Source organism: Erpetoichthys calabaricus, chromosome 11 (genome assembly GCF_900747795.2).
Source record: "Erpetoichthys calabaricus chromosome 11, fErpCal1.3, whole genome shotgun sequence".
Taxonomy (NCBI): Eukaryota; Metazoa; Chordata; class Cladistia; order Polypteriformes; family Polypteridae; genus Erpetoichthys; species Erpetoichthys calabaricus.
The window spans coordinates 138,861,514-138,883,631 of record NC_041404.2 but is presented as its reverse complement, the minus strand read 5'-3'; the positions used below and the strand labels follow the sequence as shown (position 1 = coordinate 138,883,631).

Here is a 22,118-nt window from a genome sequence, read left to right as displayed (position 1 = left end):
GCAGGCTCACAGCGCAGTGCCACAGAAACAAATCCTAAAAGATCGGGGTTGTGCTAGAAGTCCCTGTCTTGCATCCCAAAACACAAGGCTTAGTCTCAGTAATTTAGCAAAACCAGCTTTATTCAGCTTGAAACAGGAACAGCACGGTTATTTATTGCGGCGTGATCTGCCACTCTCCTATACAGTACACAGACACAGCAGTCAGGCAGGGTTGTGACCAGGTTAGTGGCCATGTAATCCTGTTCCCTGCATGTATAATGTTCCTTGCATCTCCCATCGAGATCTATTCTGTTTGCTTCGGTGAAGAGAAGCAGCAGAGCTGTGAGTCTGCTGTTGCTCCGGCAACAGATAAACTGTCTTCCACAGACGCGGTAATCGCACTTCGGCGTGCTGTCCAGTTGGGGGAGGTCCCAAGAGAGCTTAGAAACCTCACATTTTTTTGAATGAGCATCACTGAACCACATAAAAACGTCTTCAAATGCAGCAGTTTGCATACGTTTGCAACCCGAGATTTTTCTTCTTTTTTTGCTCTGTCTTTCAAGAAAATTGACAGTGTTGATGGCAAAATTCAGAATTCACTGGCAACGTCTTTTTTCTTTTTGCCGCAATCGAGAGCTGCAAAAAAGTTTGTTTTTTTTTTATAATATGAACTTATCGTTTTTTCGTGTCTGCTGTTTCTATAGGAGGGTGTCAATGGAGTTAAATTCCAATGGATGTTTTTCAAATGTTGACAAGCAATTAGCAAAAGGTATCACTGAAAAACAAAAAAAAAAAAAAAAAAAAAAAAAAAAAAAAAAAAGTACGAGGAAAGTTCAAAGAAAGAAACAATTTACAGTGTTTCTGTATGGGGATCGTTGTGCACAACTGAGTTGCGACCATAGAACTGCTCTGTGGATAATTTATTCAGGCATTTCAAGGTCTTTTGGGCACTTCGTTGTAATGAAAGTATCTGCTGAATTTATTTCATAGTACCAAGATTTCTACAGACTCGTGTCATATGGGGAAACTGTTGGGACCATAAAAATACTTCGTTGTAACGAAAATTTTGTTGTAAAGATATTCATTGTGACGGAATTTTACCTCTATATATATTTTTTTTTACCAAACTTAAGTTTTCTAATTTCTATATTGTTCCCAAAACACAGAACTTGGGAAATAACATATCACTTAATTAGCCCAGGAGTCCAAACAGAAGCTGGTTGGAACAAAAAACTGCAGCCACAGTGTGCCCTCAGGACCGAGGTTGGGAAACACTGCTTTTCCTAATCAGTGACCAGTTTTCACTGCTAATTAACTTCTTTTGTCTTCATTTTAATAGCCCTGTTTTTAAGGATTCAGTCCTCTGAATTGATTCTTTTCTTCATTAAATGACAACCAAACAGAAATGAGACATGAAACGAGTCATCAGATGACCAGCTAAATTGGGGCTTCAAACTCCAACCAATTTCACTCCAATCATTTGCTTAATTAATAGCCGATTCTTGCTTTTCATTAAACCCGTTATTTAATTCCATGGCTTGTTGCTGCTCTCATTCTGCCACAGCAGACATTTCCAAAACTGTTGATTTTGCTTTTTTCTAAGAACATCGTCAAAATGTTTTGGTGACCTAAGAGATCAACCTTACTGAGACCGCGACCTTTCTTTATTTTCAAATATTGTGTGATGGACACAGGTGAGTTGGTCATGTGGTGGCTTGTTTTGTGTCTCATTATTGTTGGGCTGCTAATTAAGGAAAAAAAACAGCAAAGGGGCCTGAGTCAAGTTAAGTAAAATTAAGGCAAAAGAAGTTAATTAGCAGTAAAAACTGGTCGCAAATTAAGAAGAGGGTTAGAATGAAAATCTACAGCCACTTTGAGTTCGACACTCATGATTTACAGAAAGACGTCCTTATGGCCAAAACCAAGGAGAAGGGATAACTTGAATTCTTAATAATCATAAAGCATATTAAAACTCAAACCCAGCAGGTCTACAACAGTGAAGTAAACAAGTCAACACTGCCCTTCAGTGGACTGCTGTCCTGTTCAGGGTATTTCTTGCCTAGAGCAGCAGTAGCCCTCACAACTCTGAACTGGATTAAGCAGGTTTGAGACTGTAAGCATGAATCGCCATTTTAAGTGCCACAAAATATGGCTTGTTAAAGTACAGGAGTAATGCAGAATACAAATCACTGACTTCACATTAAAAACCTTTTGCAAGTCTCTCCTCTAGCTGCATGTTTAATTTATGATTGTAATTTTACTAAGGGTACACTTAATTACTAAGTTTAGAGGTCTCTAGTGACAAGATGGGGAGGTGAATAAATATGAGAAGTACTTACTTGGGAAGAGCATGAACAAAAAGGACATGAAGTTAGGTTTAATGGAATGTTCCACCCAAAAATCATAATTTTGTTTTTTTGAATGTTACTTGGTGTATATTCTAGTGATGAATGGGGAAAAAAAATTAATCTCATGCTTTCATACTGAAAGGAGATCAAGTTTCGTGTGATGCAAGTGAATGATGACCAAAGCTGAAGAACAGCAAACAATGTGGAAAAACGTCAAAAAAAAAAAAAAAAAAAAAAAAAAAAAAAAAAAAAATCACAAGCAATTGCCTTTTCTGAATTAATGATCAGATTCTTGACCAATGAATGAGGTGGGGAGGGGCATCTTCAGTTCAAAAACACAGTCCCATGACTTTTGTTTCCCTGGGGTTTTTATTTTTCAAATTATTTGCCATTTAGTCACCATTGGCTCCGCATGACAATATTTTTTCCGTCCTTCACTATAAAATATATGGGTTAAGTACCAAAAAAAAAAAAAAAAAAAAAGATCAATTATGGGCAGGGTATTCCTTTACAGGGGTGTCGAACTCTGGGCCTGGAGGGCCGCAGTGGCTGTAGGTTTTCATTCTGACCCTTTTCCTAATCAATGACCAGTTTTCAATGTTAAAATTAACTTCTTTACTCCCTCATTTTTATAGCCCTGATTTTAAGGATTCAGTCCCCCCCAATTTATTCCTTTCTTCATTAAATGGCAGCCGAAATGAAATGAAATGTGAAACGAGCTAACAGATGACCAGTAAACCAATTTCACTCCAAGCAATCTCTTAATGAGAAGCTGATTCTTGCTGTTAATTAAAACCATTATTTAATTGAATGGCTTGTTGCTGCTCTCTTTCTGCCACATCAGACATTTCCAAAACTGTTGATTTTTCTGTTTTTTCTAAGAACACTGTCAAAATGTTCTGGTGACCTGAGCAATCAACTTTACCAAGACCATCACCTTTCTTTATTTTTAGATAATGTGTGATGGGCACAGGTAAGATTGTCAGTGTGGCAGCTTGTTTTGCGTCTCATTACTGTTGGCTGCATGGCTAATTAAGGAAAAAGAAACAACTAAGGGGCATAAGTCCAGTTAATTAGCAGCAAAAACTGGTCACTAATGAAGAAGATGGTTAGAATGAAAACCTGCAGCCACTGCGGCCCTCCAGGACTGGAGTTTGACACCCGTGCTTTAACACAGGGGTAGGCAACGTCGGTCCTGGAGTGCCACAGTATGTGCAGGTTTTTGTTCCAACCCAGTTCCTTAACGAGAACTCAATTATTGCTGATGAAGCACATATTGCTTAAGTGACATTTTAATGCTTCATTTTAGTGGTCTCGCTTGTTAAGGTTCTCCAACCTTAATTGCTTATTTCAATCTTAAACTGCTGCATTCAGTGTTTTAATTGCTCCTTATTAGCAATAAGATGTAAAAGACAAAGAAGCCAGCAGTTCTCCAGCTAGCTTTTTTCCAATTACATCTGTGTGTGTTCATCATGCACGGATTGATTTAATAAAACACTTAATAGAAAAATGTGACAGACTGAAAATGATCTGTTTTAGGCTTCAAATCATTTGGATGATATCCTTGGAAAGGAAAAAAATCTACGATATAAAAGCCTTACATTGCACAGACTAACAAGCCATAAAATTAAATAAGGTCTGAGATTGGCAATGATTGGTTTCTAATTAAGCAATTGGGTTGAATGAAAACCTGTAGCCACTGCGGCTCACCAGGACCGACATTGCCTACCCCTGTTTTACATCTTATTGCTAATAAGGAGCAATTAAAACACTGAATGCAGCAGTTTAAGATTGAAATAAGCAATTAAGGTTGGAGAACCTTAACAAGCGAGACCACTAAAATGAAGCATTAAAATGTCACTTAAGCAATATGTGCTTCATCAGCAATAATTGAGTTCTCGTTAAGGAACTGGGTTGGAACAAAAACCTGCACATACTGTGGCACTCCAGGACCGACGTTGCCTACCCCTGCTTTAACATATCAACATGCTTGATACTGAAAGCTTCTTATGAAAATGTAGGAAATAAACCACTAAATGATTTAAAAAAAAAATAAACATATGGTTCATATTTTACTCATTTTGTTCAATACTGTCTGGGGGAAAAAAAAGGAATACCTCTAGATATATAATTTAAGATTAAATAATACTTTCAAAAATCAATGTACCATTTCTCTTTTATCGTAGTGATTAACAATTCTGCTGACACAGACATCCATCACCACAACATATTTCAGCTGAGGATGAACAGGTTTGTTAGCAATATGTAAAACTACACATTCCAGGTGATGCCTCCAGAGACCTGCGTTCAAACTCCACACACAGTTAAAGTCTCTATGGAATTTGCATGTTGTTCTTTTTCTGTGACAGGCTTTCCTCGGTTTTCTCTGGTTTTCCTCCCAAATCCAAACAATACAGATATTAGGCTAATTGGCAACTCTAAATTAGGCCCTGGGTGACAGCTTTGTATTCACATCCTGTCCAGGGTTGTTGCCCAGCTTGTGCCTAGTGTGAACAGGATAGGTTCTGACATCCTCTGCGGTGTTAAAAATTAGCTAAGCAAAGTGGAAAAATGTTTTTCTATCACAGATCTGGACAGTAGCCTCACCTTTCACATAAGAATGTGAATTTCCCCTTGGGATTAATAAAGTATCTGTTATAATACAAACTATTAGTTATAGTTATTTGTTATTTTGTTTAGAGTTGTTATTCTGTTTGCACGATTACTACTGTTCTTTTTAAACTCTTTACTACCTAATCTTTATTCCTCTTGTTGCACTGAGCATGTATATGACAAAAGAATTTCCCTCGGGATAAATAAAGTTCTTATCTTATCTTATCTATCTATAAGAACCACAAGAGATATCCAAAAGCATTGTGATAGTGCCAAATCTGGACTTTAATCATGTCATCAGCCTGATATCAATGAACCAGTGCTTACAGTATCTGTGCTCTGACTATAACTTCCTTAGAAGGCTGGCGTCCTTCAACATCTGCAATAAGATGCTGCAGATGTTCTATCAGATGGTTGTGGCGAGCGCCCTCTTCTACGCAGTGGTGTGCTGGGGAGGCAGCATAAAGAAGGAGGACGCCTCACACCTGGACAAACTGGCGCTGAGCAGGCTCCTGTTAATCATGGAGAATCCACTGCATCCACTAAACAGTATCATCTCCAGACAGAGGAGCAGCTTCAGCGACAGACTGCTGTCACCGTCCTGCTCCACTGACAGACTGAGGAGATCGTTCCTCCTCCACACTATGCAACTCTTCAATTCCACCCGGGGGGTAAATGTTAACATTATATAAAGTTATTGTCTGTTTTACCTGCATTTTTATCACTCTTTAATATTGTTTTTATCAGTATGCTGCTGCAGGAGTATGTGAATTTCCCCTTGTGATTAATAAAGTATCTATCTGCTCAGGGCAGTTAACACTGAAAACAACTTAAACTCATATCTGTTTACTGAGCTCCAATGCTGGCATTCACAAAATTTTATAAGGCTTCTTAAAGATGTTACCCTCAAAGGGCTTTTTTCCCCCCTCTTAAAACACCACTGATTAAATATTCTAAGCAAAGGAAGCTTTCACCTGGAAGTTTACCTTACATGTGATTGGGATTAATAAAGTATCTATCTATCTATCTATCTAACAAACACCTGACCAAATCTAAGCAACTACTGAGTGCACTGCATGCAAATATTGGTATTGTGAGAATTTATCAAGATGGCTGAATTAATATGTACTTCATTACTCCTAAGGTGTAGGTGTCTCCAGGTTTCTTTATACAGGGGAAAAAAATATTGGAAGTGGGGACCAATAACTTATTAAGGAACACTGGATAATTAGCACAAACAAAGTAAACTGGTAGGGAAAAAAAAGCATGTCACATTGCTATTTCACAAAATGTGTGTACATATATGACAAGATCCAAGATGGGAATGAGCAAATGAATGTAAATGGTGTCTAAGGGGGAAGAAGCACAACTACATTGGTGAGAAAAAGGACCAGTGTAGAGGTAGGTAGAGTGGAGCAGGGCATAAAAGGAAAAGGGGACGAAAAGAATAAAGATGAAGGTTAAGAAATGGTGAAACAGATAAGAATAATGGGTCATATCCTGCAGGAAACCAAAGATCATAGAAAATGGTGAAGAAGAAAAAAAAAGGTGTCAAAGGCCAATGATGTACATAATCAAAACTAGTATGAGATAATTTTTTATCCTTTATCAAGTAAAAATAAAGTCCTGAATTATTAGAAACCAAAGAAAACTGATCTTAATGAGCCACTCAACTATAGTTTACAAATGAACTATGAAATTCACTGTAAGTAATATTAAAAAAAAAAGATCAATACAGATCAAGAGTTCATCAATGAATACCTGTGATTTGACTGGGCTGTTCCTCAAAGCGAATGAGGTCAATATGCTCCAAGACAACTGGGTCAGGATGCAACTGAGGGGAGGGTAGACAAGATGGAACGGGCCCGCACAGCAGGTCCACAGGGGAGCTCCCACTTAAGCACATCAACTCGGGGTCGGTCTGGCCTGAACCTACAGGGAGTAAAGACAATGCATTTGTAGACATAAAAGAGAATGCTGGCGTTAGGATAAAAACACAAGGATTAGATCTCCTAAAACAGTGTTGACTTTCATGGAAATAATCCAGGAGGACAGAGGACTCAGTTGTCACAAAAATCTATTAAGGTTTAATAATTGCTGTTGTGGAAGGGATATGCAGTATGGTTTTTCTAGCATCTGTTAACCTTTTAACCGCCAACTCCCTAAATATTCCCCATGCCAGGAGAAATCTGAACAATTTTCGTTTTTTTACTTTACATTTATTCAAGCAGTATTTACCTGCTGAAATGTTTCAAATAAATGGTCAATCAAAGGACGTAGCTTGAACAAGCGGTCACGGTTTGGATCTTTCATATCTGGCTCAGATAACGGGCAGCAGTCCAGTTGAGATGCTGGGGATACACCCACTCATCGCCATCATCCGATGCGTCGTCATTCACAGTATCATGCAGCGCACGTTGCTGATCATCATTGTCGCTAAAATCTTCTTCAGAACTGCTACAATCATGATCAGAATTATTGTCCAAAATCGCCTGCAAAACCTCACTTGAAGTCAGTTTACGTTTCGCCATATTCACAGCTTTCACTTTCGAATCACATCACATGATCGGCCAATACAAGCGCAGAGTTGTCGAAATACAACGTAGTAATAAAACCCACGCCAAACTGTCACTTATACTACGCGCCAGGCATTCACATAACCACAGGCAAATGTGCCGGATAATTCCGGCAGTAAGGCGTCAGCAATAAAGCTACGATGCCGGATATATCCGGCAGAGGGCGGTTAAGGGGTTAATTAATGAACTATGTACATTGCACAAGTTTGTTGTTAGTGATATCAGAATGTTAAACTGTAAAATGTAAAAAAGCAATAAATATACCACAGAAAGTTATCATAAGGTTAGACAATGTCAGAGTTAGTTGATTGTCAACTATTAACATGACCAACGTAATCTACAGTAAATCACAATTCTGCTTCACTCTGATCCTTTATGCTTTGTGAACAGAGGACATCTATACAGGTTTACTGATTTATTGTATTATTCTTTGCTACTTAAATCAAAAATTTTGACGCAGATATTCACAGGGTAGTCTCCAATGGGTGCAAAGGAAGATATAAAATAGATCAAAATGGTACAAACACTATGTTGAAATAAAAGTGGGTGAAAGGGAAAAAAAAATGCTTTTCATCCTTCAATTAAATCCATAGGAACAAAAACATGCAATAATAAAAAGCGGTTTTGGTCAAAGAAAACTAATTCTGAGAAGCCAGGACAAGTACATACTTAGAAACTCAAGTAAAGTGGCCTCAAAAACAACAATTTCAATATATGTGAAAGTACGCTTGATTATTTGACGTTTTCCACAACTATGCTTGATGGATTGCTCACCTACACCCACCTATTCAATCAAAAGTGTCAAACCTGAAGGAACTAAACACAGCATAAAGGCTGCCAAAAAGAGCCTTTCAAAAGTTCAACAAAATGTCACGCTTATTTCTCTCCAGAGCTCAAGTACCAAGGACCCAGTGTAACAAATACCTGAGCTTGGAGTACTAGGTTGGGCCAAGCCATCAACGTCTGAAGATTTCTGCCCACGGCTGTTGACAATGATGGTGGTCTTCTCTGCAGGAAGGCACAATGGACTGGTGCGAGCTATGGACGATGTACAAGACTTAAGTCAAAATCTCCTTGAGAACAATCTGTAACAATTTGCATTTGTAAAAGGAGACCACTTGGCGTAGATGTTAAGGCACATGACCTTTAAATAGAAGTTTGCCAGTTTAGTTCACAACTGAGGCATTGTGCCTCTGAGCAACTGTACAAAATATGAAAACATTTCAAATCTACCCTGATTTTGCATGTAACTATGAACAAAGGCGTCAGACAAATACATAATAAAAGCACTTTTACCTTTCATATCATTTTTAAGGACTACTATTTTCTTATGTCCATGACCTTTTATCCAGACTACCTGTATGAAAAAAGAAGAAGCTCATATCAAAAGAAATTACAATAAAATTTAGCATACAACATACCCATTGGCCCACTCTCAATTCATGCTCAGTCAAGTTCAAAGATGTAGGAGGCTGACCTCTATCCCCAAAATGTTACAAATTATGCAGGGATTAGCTTCACGCAGGGTGAAAAGCATATCACACAGTGACACCCACACTGAGTGTGTGTGTGTATATGTATATATATATATATATATATATATATATATATATATATATATATATATATATATATATATATATATATACACACACACACACACACACACACACACTCTCTAGGGGGCTTTGCTTGCCAACCCCAATGTCTGGTGTTCCAGATACACACTTTTAAGATTTTTTCTTTCTTTGAATTGTTGCTATTTCATTAGTTTCACTTTTATTTCAGAACTTATGTAAAAACAATGTTTGGAATCTTTCGAGTCCCAATATGCTGAATCTTTTAAATGAGGTCAGTGAGATGTGTGTTTAATGACTTTGTACCGTAATTCAGGATAGGTTTCTCTGCTTGGAATTTCAGCACAGACAAATCGATCTACATCATCAGAAGTTAATTTTTTTTTGCAAAGTAACCAATAAATGCATGTGAGGTAAAACACGCTTTTGAAATTCTCTGACTTAAACTTCAAAGCCTTACAATATTTACATACTTCTGACATATCACCTGTGTCCATATATTCCATCTCTATTCACCTTTTAGTTATTTCTCCGAGTAATAATTTCTCTTTTTTTGCGCTAATGCGATGTTTACTCTCTTTTTTGACACGGTCGTTTTTTTCTGCTTTCATATTCTGTATCTTGCTCTGCATGTGTTTTGCGCCTACGTTTTTTTTTTTTTTTTAATTCTAGTTTTCATTATCTCTAACCTGCTCTGCATGTGGTTGGCCCCTTTGTTTTGTAACCTCTTTATGACGTTTTACTTTGTTTTCTACTCTCTTATTTCTGACCTCGCTTTGTCCTGCTTTTTTTTCCAATGACACCTGGTCTGTGATTATTTTCCCTTTTTCGAGTAATAATTTCCGTTTGTTTGCGCTACTGTGATCTTTACTTTCTTTTTTTTTTTATACTTTGATTTTCGAACTTTCATATTCTTTAACTTTCTCCACATTTGTATTGTGCATACGTTTCTTTTTTTTAGCCTTTTGAATTCCACCGCTTTCATATCTGCTCCGCAGGTGTATAGCGCCAAAGTTTGTGAACGTGATTACGAAGTTCTACTTTGTCTTTTACTCTGTCTTTTAATTCCGAGCCCGATTGGACGTGCTTTGTTTCAATTCCACTTGTTACAGGCTGATAAATTACTTTCTTTATTTTCTGAATTTGCACCCAGTTTTCTTTTTTGCTCTGGTTTCTCTCCAACGCTTTTGAGTCTCTTTTCTCCATGCTGCTTTCTTCTTCGCTTAGTCGTTGACGTTTCATTTATAACGTATCGTCCTTATACGCTGTATATGCGCTGAGACCCTGGATATGTGTGTGCTCAAATCCTTCACAAGACTGAATGTTTTGCTGCCCCGTTGTCTTATTTGATATTGATTGAAAGTAGGGCGTGTCTTGCAAGAATCTCATCGCGAGATGGTCCTGGGTCAATATCTTGGCACAATGTCTCATGTTTAAGGTTCTCGCGGGTCTTTTAACTGTCTTCCGTGATCTTAACGTGAAGATCGCGCCTTGACGCTCTACCGTTTCTCTCCAGGATTTTTTTCCATCCATCCATCCATACATATATAATATTAGCTGACTTGCTGACCAACCACAAGCGTTACCTGGTAGGTAACCACTCATACAATCAGATTGTGACACAGACTACGAATGCAATGAATATATATATATATATATATATATATATATATATATATATATATATATATATATATATATATATATATATAATGGCTATTTTTGGAATAACTAACAGGGGTAGAACTTGTGGTTGGGACTTTAATCAGAAAAAGATGTTAACTGCATACAGAATGTGTAGTTTGAACTCAAGTGTTTGGAGTGCTGGGGCAGCCCTAACCACTGTGGTACCATGGTGTACCATGCTGATTATAAAATATTACTAGATACAACTGACATGAAAGGCAACAAATCACATTTAAATAGAAAGAAAGAGCAGACAAGACTTTTGGCACTAGAAGATAGCAGACAGTACCTGAGGGATGGCACACAAGAGCTCCTCCATCGTAGTATACCCATAGGTACGGGCATGAAGTGCTTTACCAGTGTACTTGCAAAAGGCACTGGGAAACTCGCTTAAAAAAATCTGTTGGTAGTGGTAAGTGTGCAGAAGAGCACGAGCACTACGGGCAAACTCATAGAGCCGAGTCAATCTTACACACTCCTCTGGAGGACAACCCTCTTCTTCATTCACAAAAACCTAAAGGGAAGAAACAAACACATTAAACACACTAAATATTAATTAATAAATTAATATTTATTAATTTACGCATGTACAGAGTACAGGGTTGTGTGCAAAACGCTACATTATAAATACCCACTGCATTACAAATGTGTGTTGTACATAACCTTCCAAGTTTTTTCCCCTCCAAAAATACCTTGAGAACACTAATGATGTCAAAAAAAATGTACACCTCAGATGTCAGTTATTATTCTTTACATAACTAGCTCCTCGACCAGTTTGTTTGCTCTTTATCTTTGTTTTTCAGTGCAAGAGACTGCCACACTGCATTATAGTATTTCTCTACAGATTCCCTGCCCCAAACACTGACAGTCACAACATGACTATGCAAGTGTCAGTGAACGCTTGGGCAGCTGCTAGGACATGCAAACTAATGTATGTATGTATGTATAAAAGTAATCCCCAACCTTCACTAACTTATTCTAATGTCCAAGTGACCATAGTGTTTAAAATTGATTTGTATCAATAATTTGCTGATTTGGAAGAGTTTCAAATTGAGTCTCACCATAAACTATTTTTGTAAATATGAGTGCAAACATATTATTGTGACCGCCGAACAAATAACCCCAATGATGTATACAATTATTAGATTACACTGGCCAGCACCCATTTTTCCATAATCCATTATTTTTTGGCCAGTTTAGATCTGTAAAGCATGTGTGAGACTAGCTCGGACATTTTAATTAAAAAAAAAAAAAAAAAAAAAAGGCCTCAGAGTCAGTTAACTTAGCTGTGCGAGTAACACGAGGCACAGCTGGCAGGGGTACAGAGCAAAAATTAACTGCTCTAGAAGGAAAATATAAATAAATAAATAAATAAATAAATAAATAAATAACAACTTTAAAAAATGACCAAATCAATAGCCATATGCCTATCTAAAGAGGGTGCACTAGAGTCCCCATGCTCTACTGCCCTCTATTATCTGTTGTAGGATAGATGATTTAGAAAAGTCCCCCAATGGTGGCTTAAAAAATTAAAAATGATGTAATGAATGTTCTTGAGAAAAGCGCTATATAAATGCAAAGAATTATTATTATTATTTATGAGGTATGTCAACAAGAACTGAGCTTTCTTGACAAACTTCTATGAGGAGCTATTTTAATAAAGACAGACATACAAAAACAGGTACGTTGCAATTTAAGCAAGTCAATGTGTGTATCTACAGTCATATGAAAAAGTTTGGGAACCCCTCTCAGCCTGCATAATAATTGACTCTCCTTTCAACAGAAAAGATAACAGTGATATGTCTTTCATTTCCTAGGAACATCCGAGTACTGGGGTGTTCTCCGAACAAAGATTTTTAGTGAAGCAGTATTTAGTTGCATGAAATTAAATCAAATCTGAAAAACTGGCTGTGCACAAATGTGGGTCCTCTTGTCATTGTGCTGATTTGAATGCCTGTCACTGCTCAATGCTGATTACTTGCAACACCAAATTGGTTGGATTAGCTTGTTAAGCCTTGAACTTCATAGACAGGTGTGTCCAATCATGAGAAAAGGTATTTAAGGTGGTCAATTGCAAGTTGTGCTTCCCTTTGACTCTCCTCTGAAGAGTGACAGCTTGGGATCCTCAAAGCAACTCTCAAAAGATCTGAAAACAAAGATTGTTCAGTCTCATGGTTTAGGGCAGGGGTCGGCAACCCGCGGCTCTGGAGCCGCATGCGGCTCTTCAGCCTCCTTGTAATGGCTCCTTTTGGCCTTGAAAAAAAAAAAAAAAAAAACATGAAAATGAATAACGGCAATTTCTTAATTTAATTTGTATATAATATATGTAATATATATGTTTATTTACTACTACTACTGTTATACACTTTAACATCTAATTTTTATTTTTATTTATAATTTGTCAACTAAAATATGCGTCACATCTACGTCTACAGCCCTCGCCTTTACCTGCAGGTGGCTTCTGGAGTGTGCGACCCCTGCACTAACCATGAATAAATCCCAAAAATGAAAAATCCCAGAAGAGAACAGAGAGTTTAATTCTTCGTGGACAGAAGCATTTGCCTTCACCGCCAACGACGCTGGCTTACCGGTGTGCTTAATATGTGGCGATAAATTATCGAACAACAAAAAATGTAACGTTGAAAGACATTTTCGAAACAAGCACTCAGCATTCACTGAAAAATACCCAAGTGAAGATGAGCGAAAGAGAGCAATTTCGGAACTGCAACGGAAAACTGAACAGAGCAAACATACTTTCAAAAAATGGATCACTTCTCCACAATCAACTACAGCTGCTAGTTTTGTGGCAGTTCAAGAGATCGTAAGGAGGGGTAAGCCGTTCACAGACGGAGAATACATGAAAGAATCGTTCATAAAAATATCAGAGCATCTATTCTCTGACTTTAAATGTTTTGGTATTTGAGCGCATGATGACAGTGTTTGCCAGAGATGTACAGAAAGGTACACTCTATCACTTCCCCTCCCTGAGAGAGTTCAAAGCAGTGAACATTCACATAAATTGTGATTATTTCCACCGTACAATTATTGCAATGCAAGCTGCATTTAGAGAAAGATTCAGTGAGTTCAGAAAGAAAAAAAACACTCTCTCCTTCCCTGGACATCGACCCATCCCTGCTGAACACATCCGCATTCACAGGAGTAAGTAAGCCCGATCTAGAAATTGAACTGGCCGCATAGCGGATAAAGATTTATGGGTGTCCAAGTTCAAATGCCCGACAGCGGATCTTGAAGACGTCGCCTGTCAGAAGGCTACTCTCGCTAAAGAGCACAAATGGACTGATATTGAAAACCTCCCCAAACCCGACAAACTTGTTTTCAATACATGGAGTGCCATTCCCGAAACATATATGAACATGAAAAAATATGCATTTGGAGTCCTGTCCATCTTTGGCTCAACATACTTATGTGAGCAAGTTTTCTCAAGAATGAACTTCATAAAGTCCAAATATCTCTCCCACCTCACACATGAGCCTGCAGTCCTGTGTGAAGGTCAAAGTCACATCGTATAGCCCCGACATAGAACAACAACAACATTTATTTATATAGCACATTTTCATACAAAAAGTAGCTCAAAGTGCTAGAGATGATCTGCAGCGAACTTCAGAAACAGAAGTCACATTAAACAGGTGAGAACAATAGCATTTAATAGGCTAATATTTAAAAAAAAAAAAAAAAACACATTCATTTCAGACCCGGAGCAGATGTAGGTTTTTTTGTATGTTCAGGTGCTTCAGTTGATTGCTGGCTGAGAGGGAAACCTGAAGAGGATGAGAGCACACTGAAATGGAATTTTATGTTTACTTTTTTAAAGCTGCTAAGCTACAGCTAAATGTTTTATTTATATTAAAGTGGGCTAGTTTTTATTTTAATTTTATACAGGTATAGGAAGGACTCAAATAGGCCTGCAGAGTTCAGTTAAATTTATTTCAAAGTAGGCCTACACATGCACACTGCACTTCTGTTTGTTGTATTCCGTGGTTGTAACATGTAAAATCTAAAAAAAAGATTAAAACTTTTAAAAGTTTATAAGCTGTGTTATGTTTTGCGGCTCCAGACTATTTTTCTTTGGAGGAAGAGGGAGCAAAATGGCTCTTTTGATAGTGAAGGTTGCAGACCCCTGGTTTAGGGGAAGGCTCCAAAAAGCCATCTCAGAGGTTTAAACTGTCAGTTTCAACTGTAAGGAATGGAATCAGGAAATGGAAGGCCACAGGCACAGTTGCTGTTAAACCCAGCAGGTCTGGCAAGCCAAGAAAAATCCAGGAGCGGCATATGCGCAGGATTGTGAGAATGGTGACAGACAACCCACAGATCACCTCCACAGACCTGCAAGAACATCCTGCTGCAGATGGTGTATCTGTACATCGTTCTACAATTCAGAGCAATTTGCCCAAAGAACATCTGTATGGCAGGGTGATGAGAAAGAAGCCCTTTCTGTACTCACACCACAAACAGAGTCGCTTGTTGTATGCAAATGCTCATTTAGACAAGTCAGATTCATTTTGGAACAAAGTGCTTTGGACTGATGAGACAAAACTGGAGTTATTTGGTCATAACAAAATGCGCTTTGCATGGAGGAAGAAGAACATCGCATTCAAAGAAAAATACCTGCTACCTACTGTTAACTTTGGTAGAGGTTCCATCATGCTGTGTGGCTAGTTCAGGGACTGGGGCCCTTGTTAAAGTCGAGGGTCAGATGAATTCAACCCAATATCAACAAATTCTTCAGGATAATGTTCAAGCATCAGTCACAAAGTTGAAGTTACGCAGGGATTGGATATTGCAACAAGACAATGACCCAAAACACAGTTCGAAATCTACAAAAGGCATTCATGCAGAGGGAGAAATACAATGTTCTGGAATGGCCGTCACAATCCCCTGACTTGAATATCATCGAAAATCTATGGGATGATTTGAAGCAGACTGTCCATGCTCGGCAGCCATCAAATTGAACTGAACTGGGGAGATTTTGTATGGAAGAATGGTCAGAAATACCTCCATCCAGAATCCAGACACTCATCAAAGGCTATAGGAGGACAGTGTCTAGAGGCTGTTATATTTGCAAAAGGAGGCCCAACTAAGTATTGATGTCATATCTCTGTTGGGGTGCACAAATTTATGCACCAGTCTAATTTTGTTATGATGCATATTGCATATTTTCTGTTAATCCAATAAACTTAATGTCACTGCTGAAATACTACTGTTTCCATAAGGCATGTCATATATTAGAAAGAAGTTGCTACTTTGAAAGCTCAGCCAATGATAAACAAAAATCCAAAGAATTAAGAGGGGTTCCCAAACTTTTTCATATGACTGTATGTTCCAGCATCACTTTGGAACGGCTGGAGCGATTTTCATGAAACTTGGTACACATTTCTCATTGGTCGACTAAAAATACTGAAGGGTGAAATCAACCCTAACCCCCCCCCCCCCCCCCCCTTCTGGGGAGGGTGGGGGTGATCTTGCAGTCTTGTATACATGTTATCATCCAGCTGACACTCGGAACGACCACCAGAGGGCGAACTGGGGGTGACTGCCAGCATTATGTTTGAGCACCACCGTGCCCCTGTTGCTTCTGAAATTAACCAGAGTCGGCCAGTTCCGAGTGTCAACTGGATGATAACACACAAACAAGACCATTAGACAAGCACATTAGTGAGTCTTCATTGTTTGTTATTTTGTTTTTATTTTTAAAGTTGTGTTTTTGTTGTTATTACTGTATATACCTGCGGATAAGTCGGGACTGGATTTTACCTTATAATTTCTGGTATTTTATAATGTCGGTTGCACAAGTTGAATGTGGAAAACTCAAGCTATTGGTCCAAGAGATTATGATATGCTAACACCCACCTGAGAGAGTCACCATGGAGCACGCACACCTTTTTTTTCTTTGTGGGTGCAGCAATGCACTGTATCAGCGTGTGCTCCTAACCTCTCTCTCTCTTTCTATATTGTGCCTACGTGACCACACGGTAATACCCAAACTATTCCAAAGCAACGTATGCACCGATTTGTGTTTTTTGTATCTCACACCCTTCATATAACTATCGTAAGAGCATCCCTTATCTATGATTAGAAGAAAATATGAACAACTCAATGCGTCTGAGAAACTGGTGTGAGATTGGAGGAGGCAAGAACGTGTATATATATATATATATATATATATATATATATATATATATATATATATATATATATATATAAAATTAAGTGTCGCATTTTTGAACAGGTGTATAAGTTAGGGTCTGATTTTATGATCGATTTTTCGGGTTTCAAGACCCGAATCATATGTGAGTATATATGGTATATTTTTCTCAAACAATTAAAAAAAAAAAAACCAAAACTTTATTTTCCTCCCGGGCAGCACTGGGTACTTCAAGCTAGTTTTATATGCATATGACAGGTCAAAGTCAGTTTAATACAAGAGACCCCACTGAGGCTGACAGATTTCTGCCTCTTTAAAAATAAAAAAACATGGAAAGCATTAGGACGAAGTTTGCTTCCTGCACTGAAATTGGGACTTGTAAAATGTGTGTTTGCAATAATGAAATGTTTACACTTGCAGTCTTTATGCATTGTAAGAAAGGGCAAAAGCAAGGGGTCCTTCAGTTAAGGAAACACATATGCTGGAATGAAGAATGCCATCATTGTCTCTAATAAAATAGCCACACAATAACCATTAATAATGTGTACACCATGTACATAAGTAGTATAGAAGTTTTTTATTGAAGGGGATTAACTCCTATTGTAAGCCCTTCTATGACAAAGTGGCTCATCACTGGAACTAGATGCAAAATTCTGGATAACTCACTTATGGCTTTCTAATGGTTACCAAGTACAGCACTGCACATGAAACCCTTGAAGCTTTATTAACATTCTCCTACCAGAGTAAAAACGTAATGCAACATCTCCTTAACACTCCATAATAAACAGGATGCAAGATTTTCATTCTTGTGCATCATGCTGGGGTGCCAATCCTGCCACCAACCCCGTTAAGTTGTATATCGTGCCATATTGGTTTCAGTAATCTAAATCAGATGAAACTGGGGTAGACCACAGAACTGAGAACTTTGGTCTGTTTAGATTTAAAAAATAATAAAAAAAAGTATGCTGTAAGAAAGTTCTAGTCTAGTGCATGCAAAAGAACTGCAACTTTAAGCACAGTAAACTGCTTGTTATTTGACAGTCAGTGGTATATGTAAAGATTCAGAAATCACTTTCCTTTGGACTACAAGTGTAATTGTTCATGCTTCCCTAGTCCTCAGAAATCAGACCCCCCCCCCACCACCACCATTACACACAATCACCAACAACAACTTTGTTAACATAAAAGGTATTCAATGTTGGCCACTTCTAGGCCACAATTTCGCACTCACATAATGACGTTAAGCAACCCTGGGTTGTTTGTTCACACAGGAAAATGAAATCTGAACTCTCAGTAAGAGATACTGAGGTTACTGAGGGATACGGCATTTAGCTCATCATCAGGCAGTTTATTACAACAGACATTTAAGAAGAGAAAAAAAAAGAGTTTCAGAATACAGACACCTGACTCCATTGCTTAAATAGATCACAATGCAGCCAACATCTGCCACGTATGTCTGAACATGTAAAAAATGTTTTACAAATTACAGTAGATAGTCCACACTCAGTAACAACCTCCATTAACAGCTATGGTAGAGAGGCATATAAATCCTAATAGCTTTCATAATTAAACTTATTACAGTTTATATTAAATGCTGACAAATCAGTCAGCATAACATATCAGCTGATGAGGTAAAATGTACCAGAGTGTAATAAAAAGATATTAATTTTCTTTTGGTGAAATTACAAAAAGGATTCTACTAATATCAATTTTTCAACACACATTATACTCAAACCAGTAACAGCGCACTGTACGATAACGTGCAGTGAACCCACTTGACCTGAGCATCCCTAGTTTTCCTCCTCTTTCTCTGTACATTTAGCATTCGTTTGCTCAGAGGCTGATGTGCTTGCTGCTTCCTGAGCAGCTCTTCTTTTCTCCACCCTAGCGGCCCGCTTCTTAGCTTTTTTAGTTGGGCATCTTTTCGCGTTAAAACTGATTAAGTCAGTATTTGTGTTGCAATTACTTAGTACGTTTTCCTTAATTTTTCACTTAAGCGGGCACTTAAGTGTGCAATCTGCCTCAAGAATGATTTAAGATATGAAGAAATAGGGGGGAAGTGACGGCGAAGGTGGTAGGGATGAGAAAGGCACCCGTACACGTGTCACATGACCACCCTGCTGGCTGCTACAGAGAGTTGATTCTACAATAAAATAAAAACAGGAATAACCTTGGAGGTCAATCGTCACCCCGTAAGCGGATAGCAGACATCATGTAGTAGTATATATATATATGTACCGAATTGCAGGTAAATAGGTGAAACTGTTTGCGAGCTACAGGTGATTTAAAATCCTGGACAGACAAATGAACAGCCACGGTAGCGTATTATATTTAAAGATACTTAAATGTGCAGCACTAAGTGAGTAAAATTAAGCAGTTCAAATGCTAACAGTCTACTGAAGCAGAATTGACCCATAGGTATGATCTTGTGCTTCTCCCCTCAGAAGTAAATTTCTACATAAGAATGAAAACAACTATCCATGCATTTACTTTTTAAAACCCACTTTTGTGGTTACAGGATCACATGCAGGTAAACTATACATGGAAAACGGGCACAAGAATAAGAATGGGATAAAATACTAAAACATGGCATCCAAAAAAAAAAAATCCACACTAACCCTAAACAGAATGCTTTTCAAACTGATATCATATCTGAAGTATGTGTGTATATCACAAGATCAAGCCTTATTAAAATATGTGCTTTATCACTGTGATCCGTTCAGATAAACAATGACAGCAACAACATTTAGAAATAATGAACAAAAATGAATGCATGTACACCCCACTGTGCTAATATGTTTCATGCTTTTCTAATATGAATATAAGAGTCTATTCATTTTTAGTTCAGAAAAATATTAACTAATTTCTAAAGCAGAATAATAAAGGAAACTACACTCTGGACAATTTACAGATGCAGAGTCCTTTTTTTCCCTTCCTATTCGCAAAGACCGACCACAAATACAAAGGGATGTCAGGCCAGGCCAAGATACAGAATGGCTGCTTAACATTCAAGGAGACACACTGTCACTCCTTAGGACTCTTACCTCTACTAGATTGGGCAAGCTTTTTAGAAGCTCACCCAGAGAAACAAAGCCATACTCGCATGGGTTGAGGGGACTTCCATAGGTGAACTCATATTGTGCAATCAGCTGGTTCAGGCTCAGGGAACTTGAGGGGCTAGTGTGGGACATGAGGAGAACCAGCAGCTGGGTAGTCAAAGAGCGCAGAGACTTTCTGTTTATTAACTGGACCTCTCTGCCAACCAGGGTGTCCACCACCTTAAGAGAGAAAAAGTATAAATAATAAAAGAACAGGCCTATGCAAATTCACAGTACATTAATTATGACTTGACCAAGGGGACACATACTAGCAACTTAAAAAAATGGGTGTTAAATTCTTTAATATCTACTTGCAATTTTTAGTTTATTAAAAAAAAAAAAAAAAAAAAGTATAACCCAAATATAATGAGACACCAAATGGACAGGTGATTTGTATATTCAAATAATATGCTGAAAGTCCTGTTTCACTTAAGTTTATTGCCTGTGGCTGGCTTTAGATACGCACCTTGACTACATGACACAGCTTCTGAAGTAGTGCCGATACTGAGCTAACATCAAAATCCTGAAGCCTCAGTCCATAGCCAAAGGTCTTGCAGTACTCAGTGATCAAGTCTGTTACAGGCAAACTGTTGTCCTTCTGTGAGCGAAGCAGCTTTACGAGCTGGGCGGCTAAAGCTTTCACCTTTTCCACCTCAGTCAGGGCAAGAATCTTCTCTTCTCCACATTCGAGAACCTGATCGCCAGAAACAAATACATAACACATTTGAACAGGGAAGTCACCATGCCACTCGCCAGTACAGAGCTTTGGCCAAGGAGCCTTTCTCCTGTTTCTTGGTAACAGTATGAGAGGTGCACTTGCTTTATACAATTAACACAGACTTTTTAAAGCAAATACAAGCAACCACCTGATACAAGAGTTCAAAAACTCCAGTAGCTAGCAATTTCTTGCTATGTTTTATTCTATATATTTTGACTCCAGGCTTTATTCTAGTGACTCAGTTTCCTTGTTCCTTTAGCTACATTTATTTGCAAATGGTACAGCTTCTCACACTAGTTATAGTTCAAGACCCTTGACTGATTTTGCTTTCTCTCATCTCTGTACTGACCACTACCTATTACCACTACACCTCTGCTTATCCCAAGCTATTCTTGCACAAGGCTTTTCCAGGTATGAGGAGTTCAGTCACTACACCTAAAAAAGGCTTTCCTTCTTTTCTTGTAGTGCATCACATGTGTCCAGTCACATCCCATACTCTTTTTCTAGTAAGTGGTCTGAAGTAGCCAGTCATCATGCTTTTTATCTCAAAGCTGCTTGAAGGTACTACATGATTCAAGCAAGTCCACGTTCATCAGTGAAATATGTATATCAGTAACTAGTAACACGTTAAATAAAAAAAAGTGGTGCTCATCATCATCCAGCATCAACAAGTCAATTATTGCATGAGTGCCATACACTCATTTCTTGAAGATGTTCTTTATGATTATGGTGTCATGTTTATTTAGGTGTTCTGTATTTCTTTGTGTTGTAAATTATGGTGACATATAAGACATGGGCAAAGTGAAAAAGGTAAACAATTTCCTATCATGCATACAACTATAAAATATGTATATTTAAGTAACAAAAAGACAGCAGTTATTCTATGTTAATGGACAAATGTCTCAAAAGGCTTAGGTAGTGAAGTAATTTTTTGGCTTTATGCACTGTATCAGTCGACCAGTCCACACAAGTTGCTTTTCCATCTGTACAAAGAAGTTTGTTTTTTTTTCATTCTTTTAAAAATGGATAGTTCAAAATGCTACGTGTTTCTATTTTTTGTAAGATTCACCTTCCAACACTGATTAGGGTAACTTTAAGGAGCATCTATTACTCCAAATATGTAATGAAATTAATACCACCTTGAAGAGAAGAAGAAAAAAAAAAACACACACACAAAACAATATAAGCCAAGTTTAGCAAGATTAGACTTTACGTTGAAGTGCAGCTCATAAAAAAGTTACAACTGATAATATTTGTTTGATAAACTTAATTATCCTAGCAGTGGATGAAAGGTGAATACTGTAGCAATACAGAAACAACATCAGAGGTACACAAGCTTCTCTCACATTAATCAAAAAAG

General features: G+C 37.9%; 1 protein-coding gene across 5 annotated transcripts in view; it reads right to left on the bottom strand.

The window, feature by feature from the left end:
* The window catches only part of LOC114661012 (meiosis regulator and mRNA stability factor 1), a 69,905-nt gene that overhangs the window by 1,818 nt on the left and 45,969 nt on the right, over nt 1-22,118 (bottom strand). For all 5 annotated transcript variants that reach the window (XM_028814091.2, XM_028814090.2, XM_028814092.2 and 2 more), the window contains 6 exons: nt 20,507-20,734; nt 19,987-20,220; nt 11,069-11,293; nt 8,813-8,873; nt 8,441-8,554; nt 6,702-6,872 (listed from right to left, as the gene is read on the bottom strand). In XM_028814091.2, the coding sequence (XP_028669924.1) occupies nt 6,702-6,872; nt 8,441-8,554; nt 8,813-8,873; nt 11,069-11,293; nt 19,987-20,220; nt 20,507-20,734 (1,033 nt within the window). The remainder of the gene's footprint in view (nt 1-6,701; nt 6,873-8,440; nt 8,555-8,812; nt 8,874-11,068; nt 11,294-19,986; nt 20,221-20,506; nt 20,735-22,118) is intronic.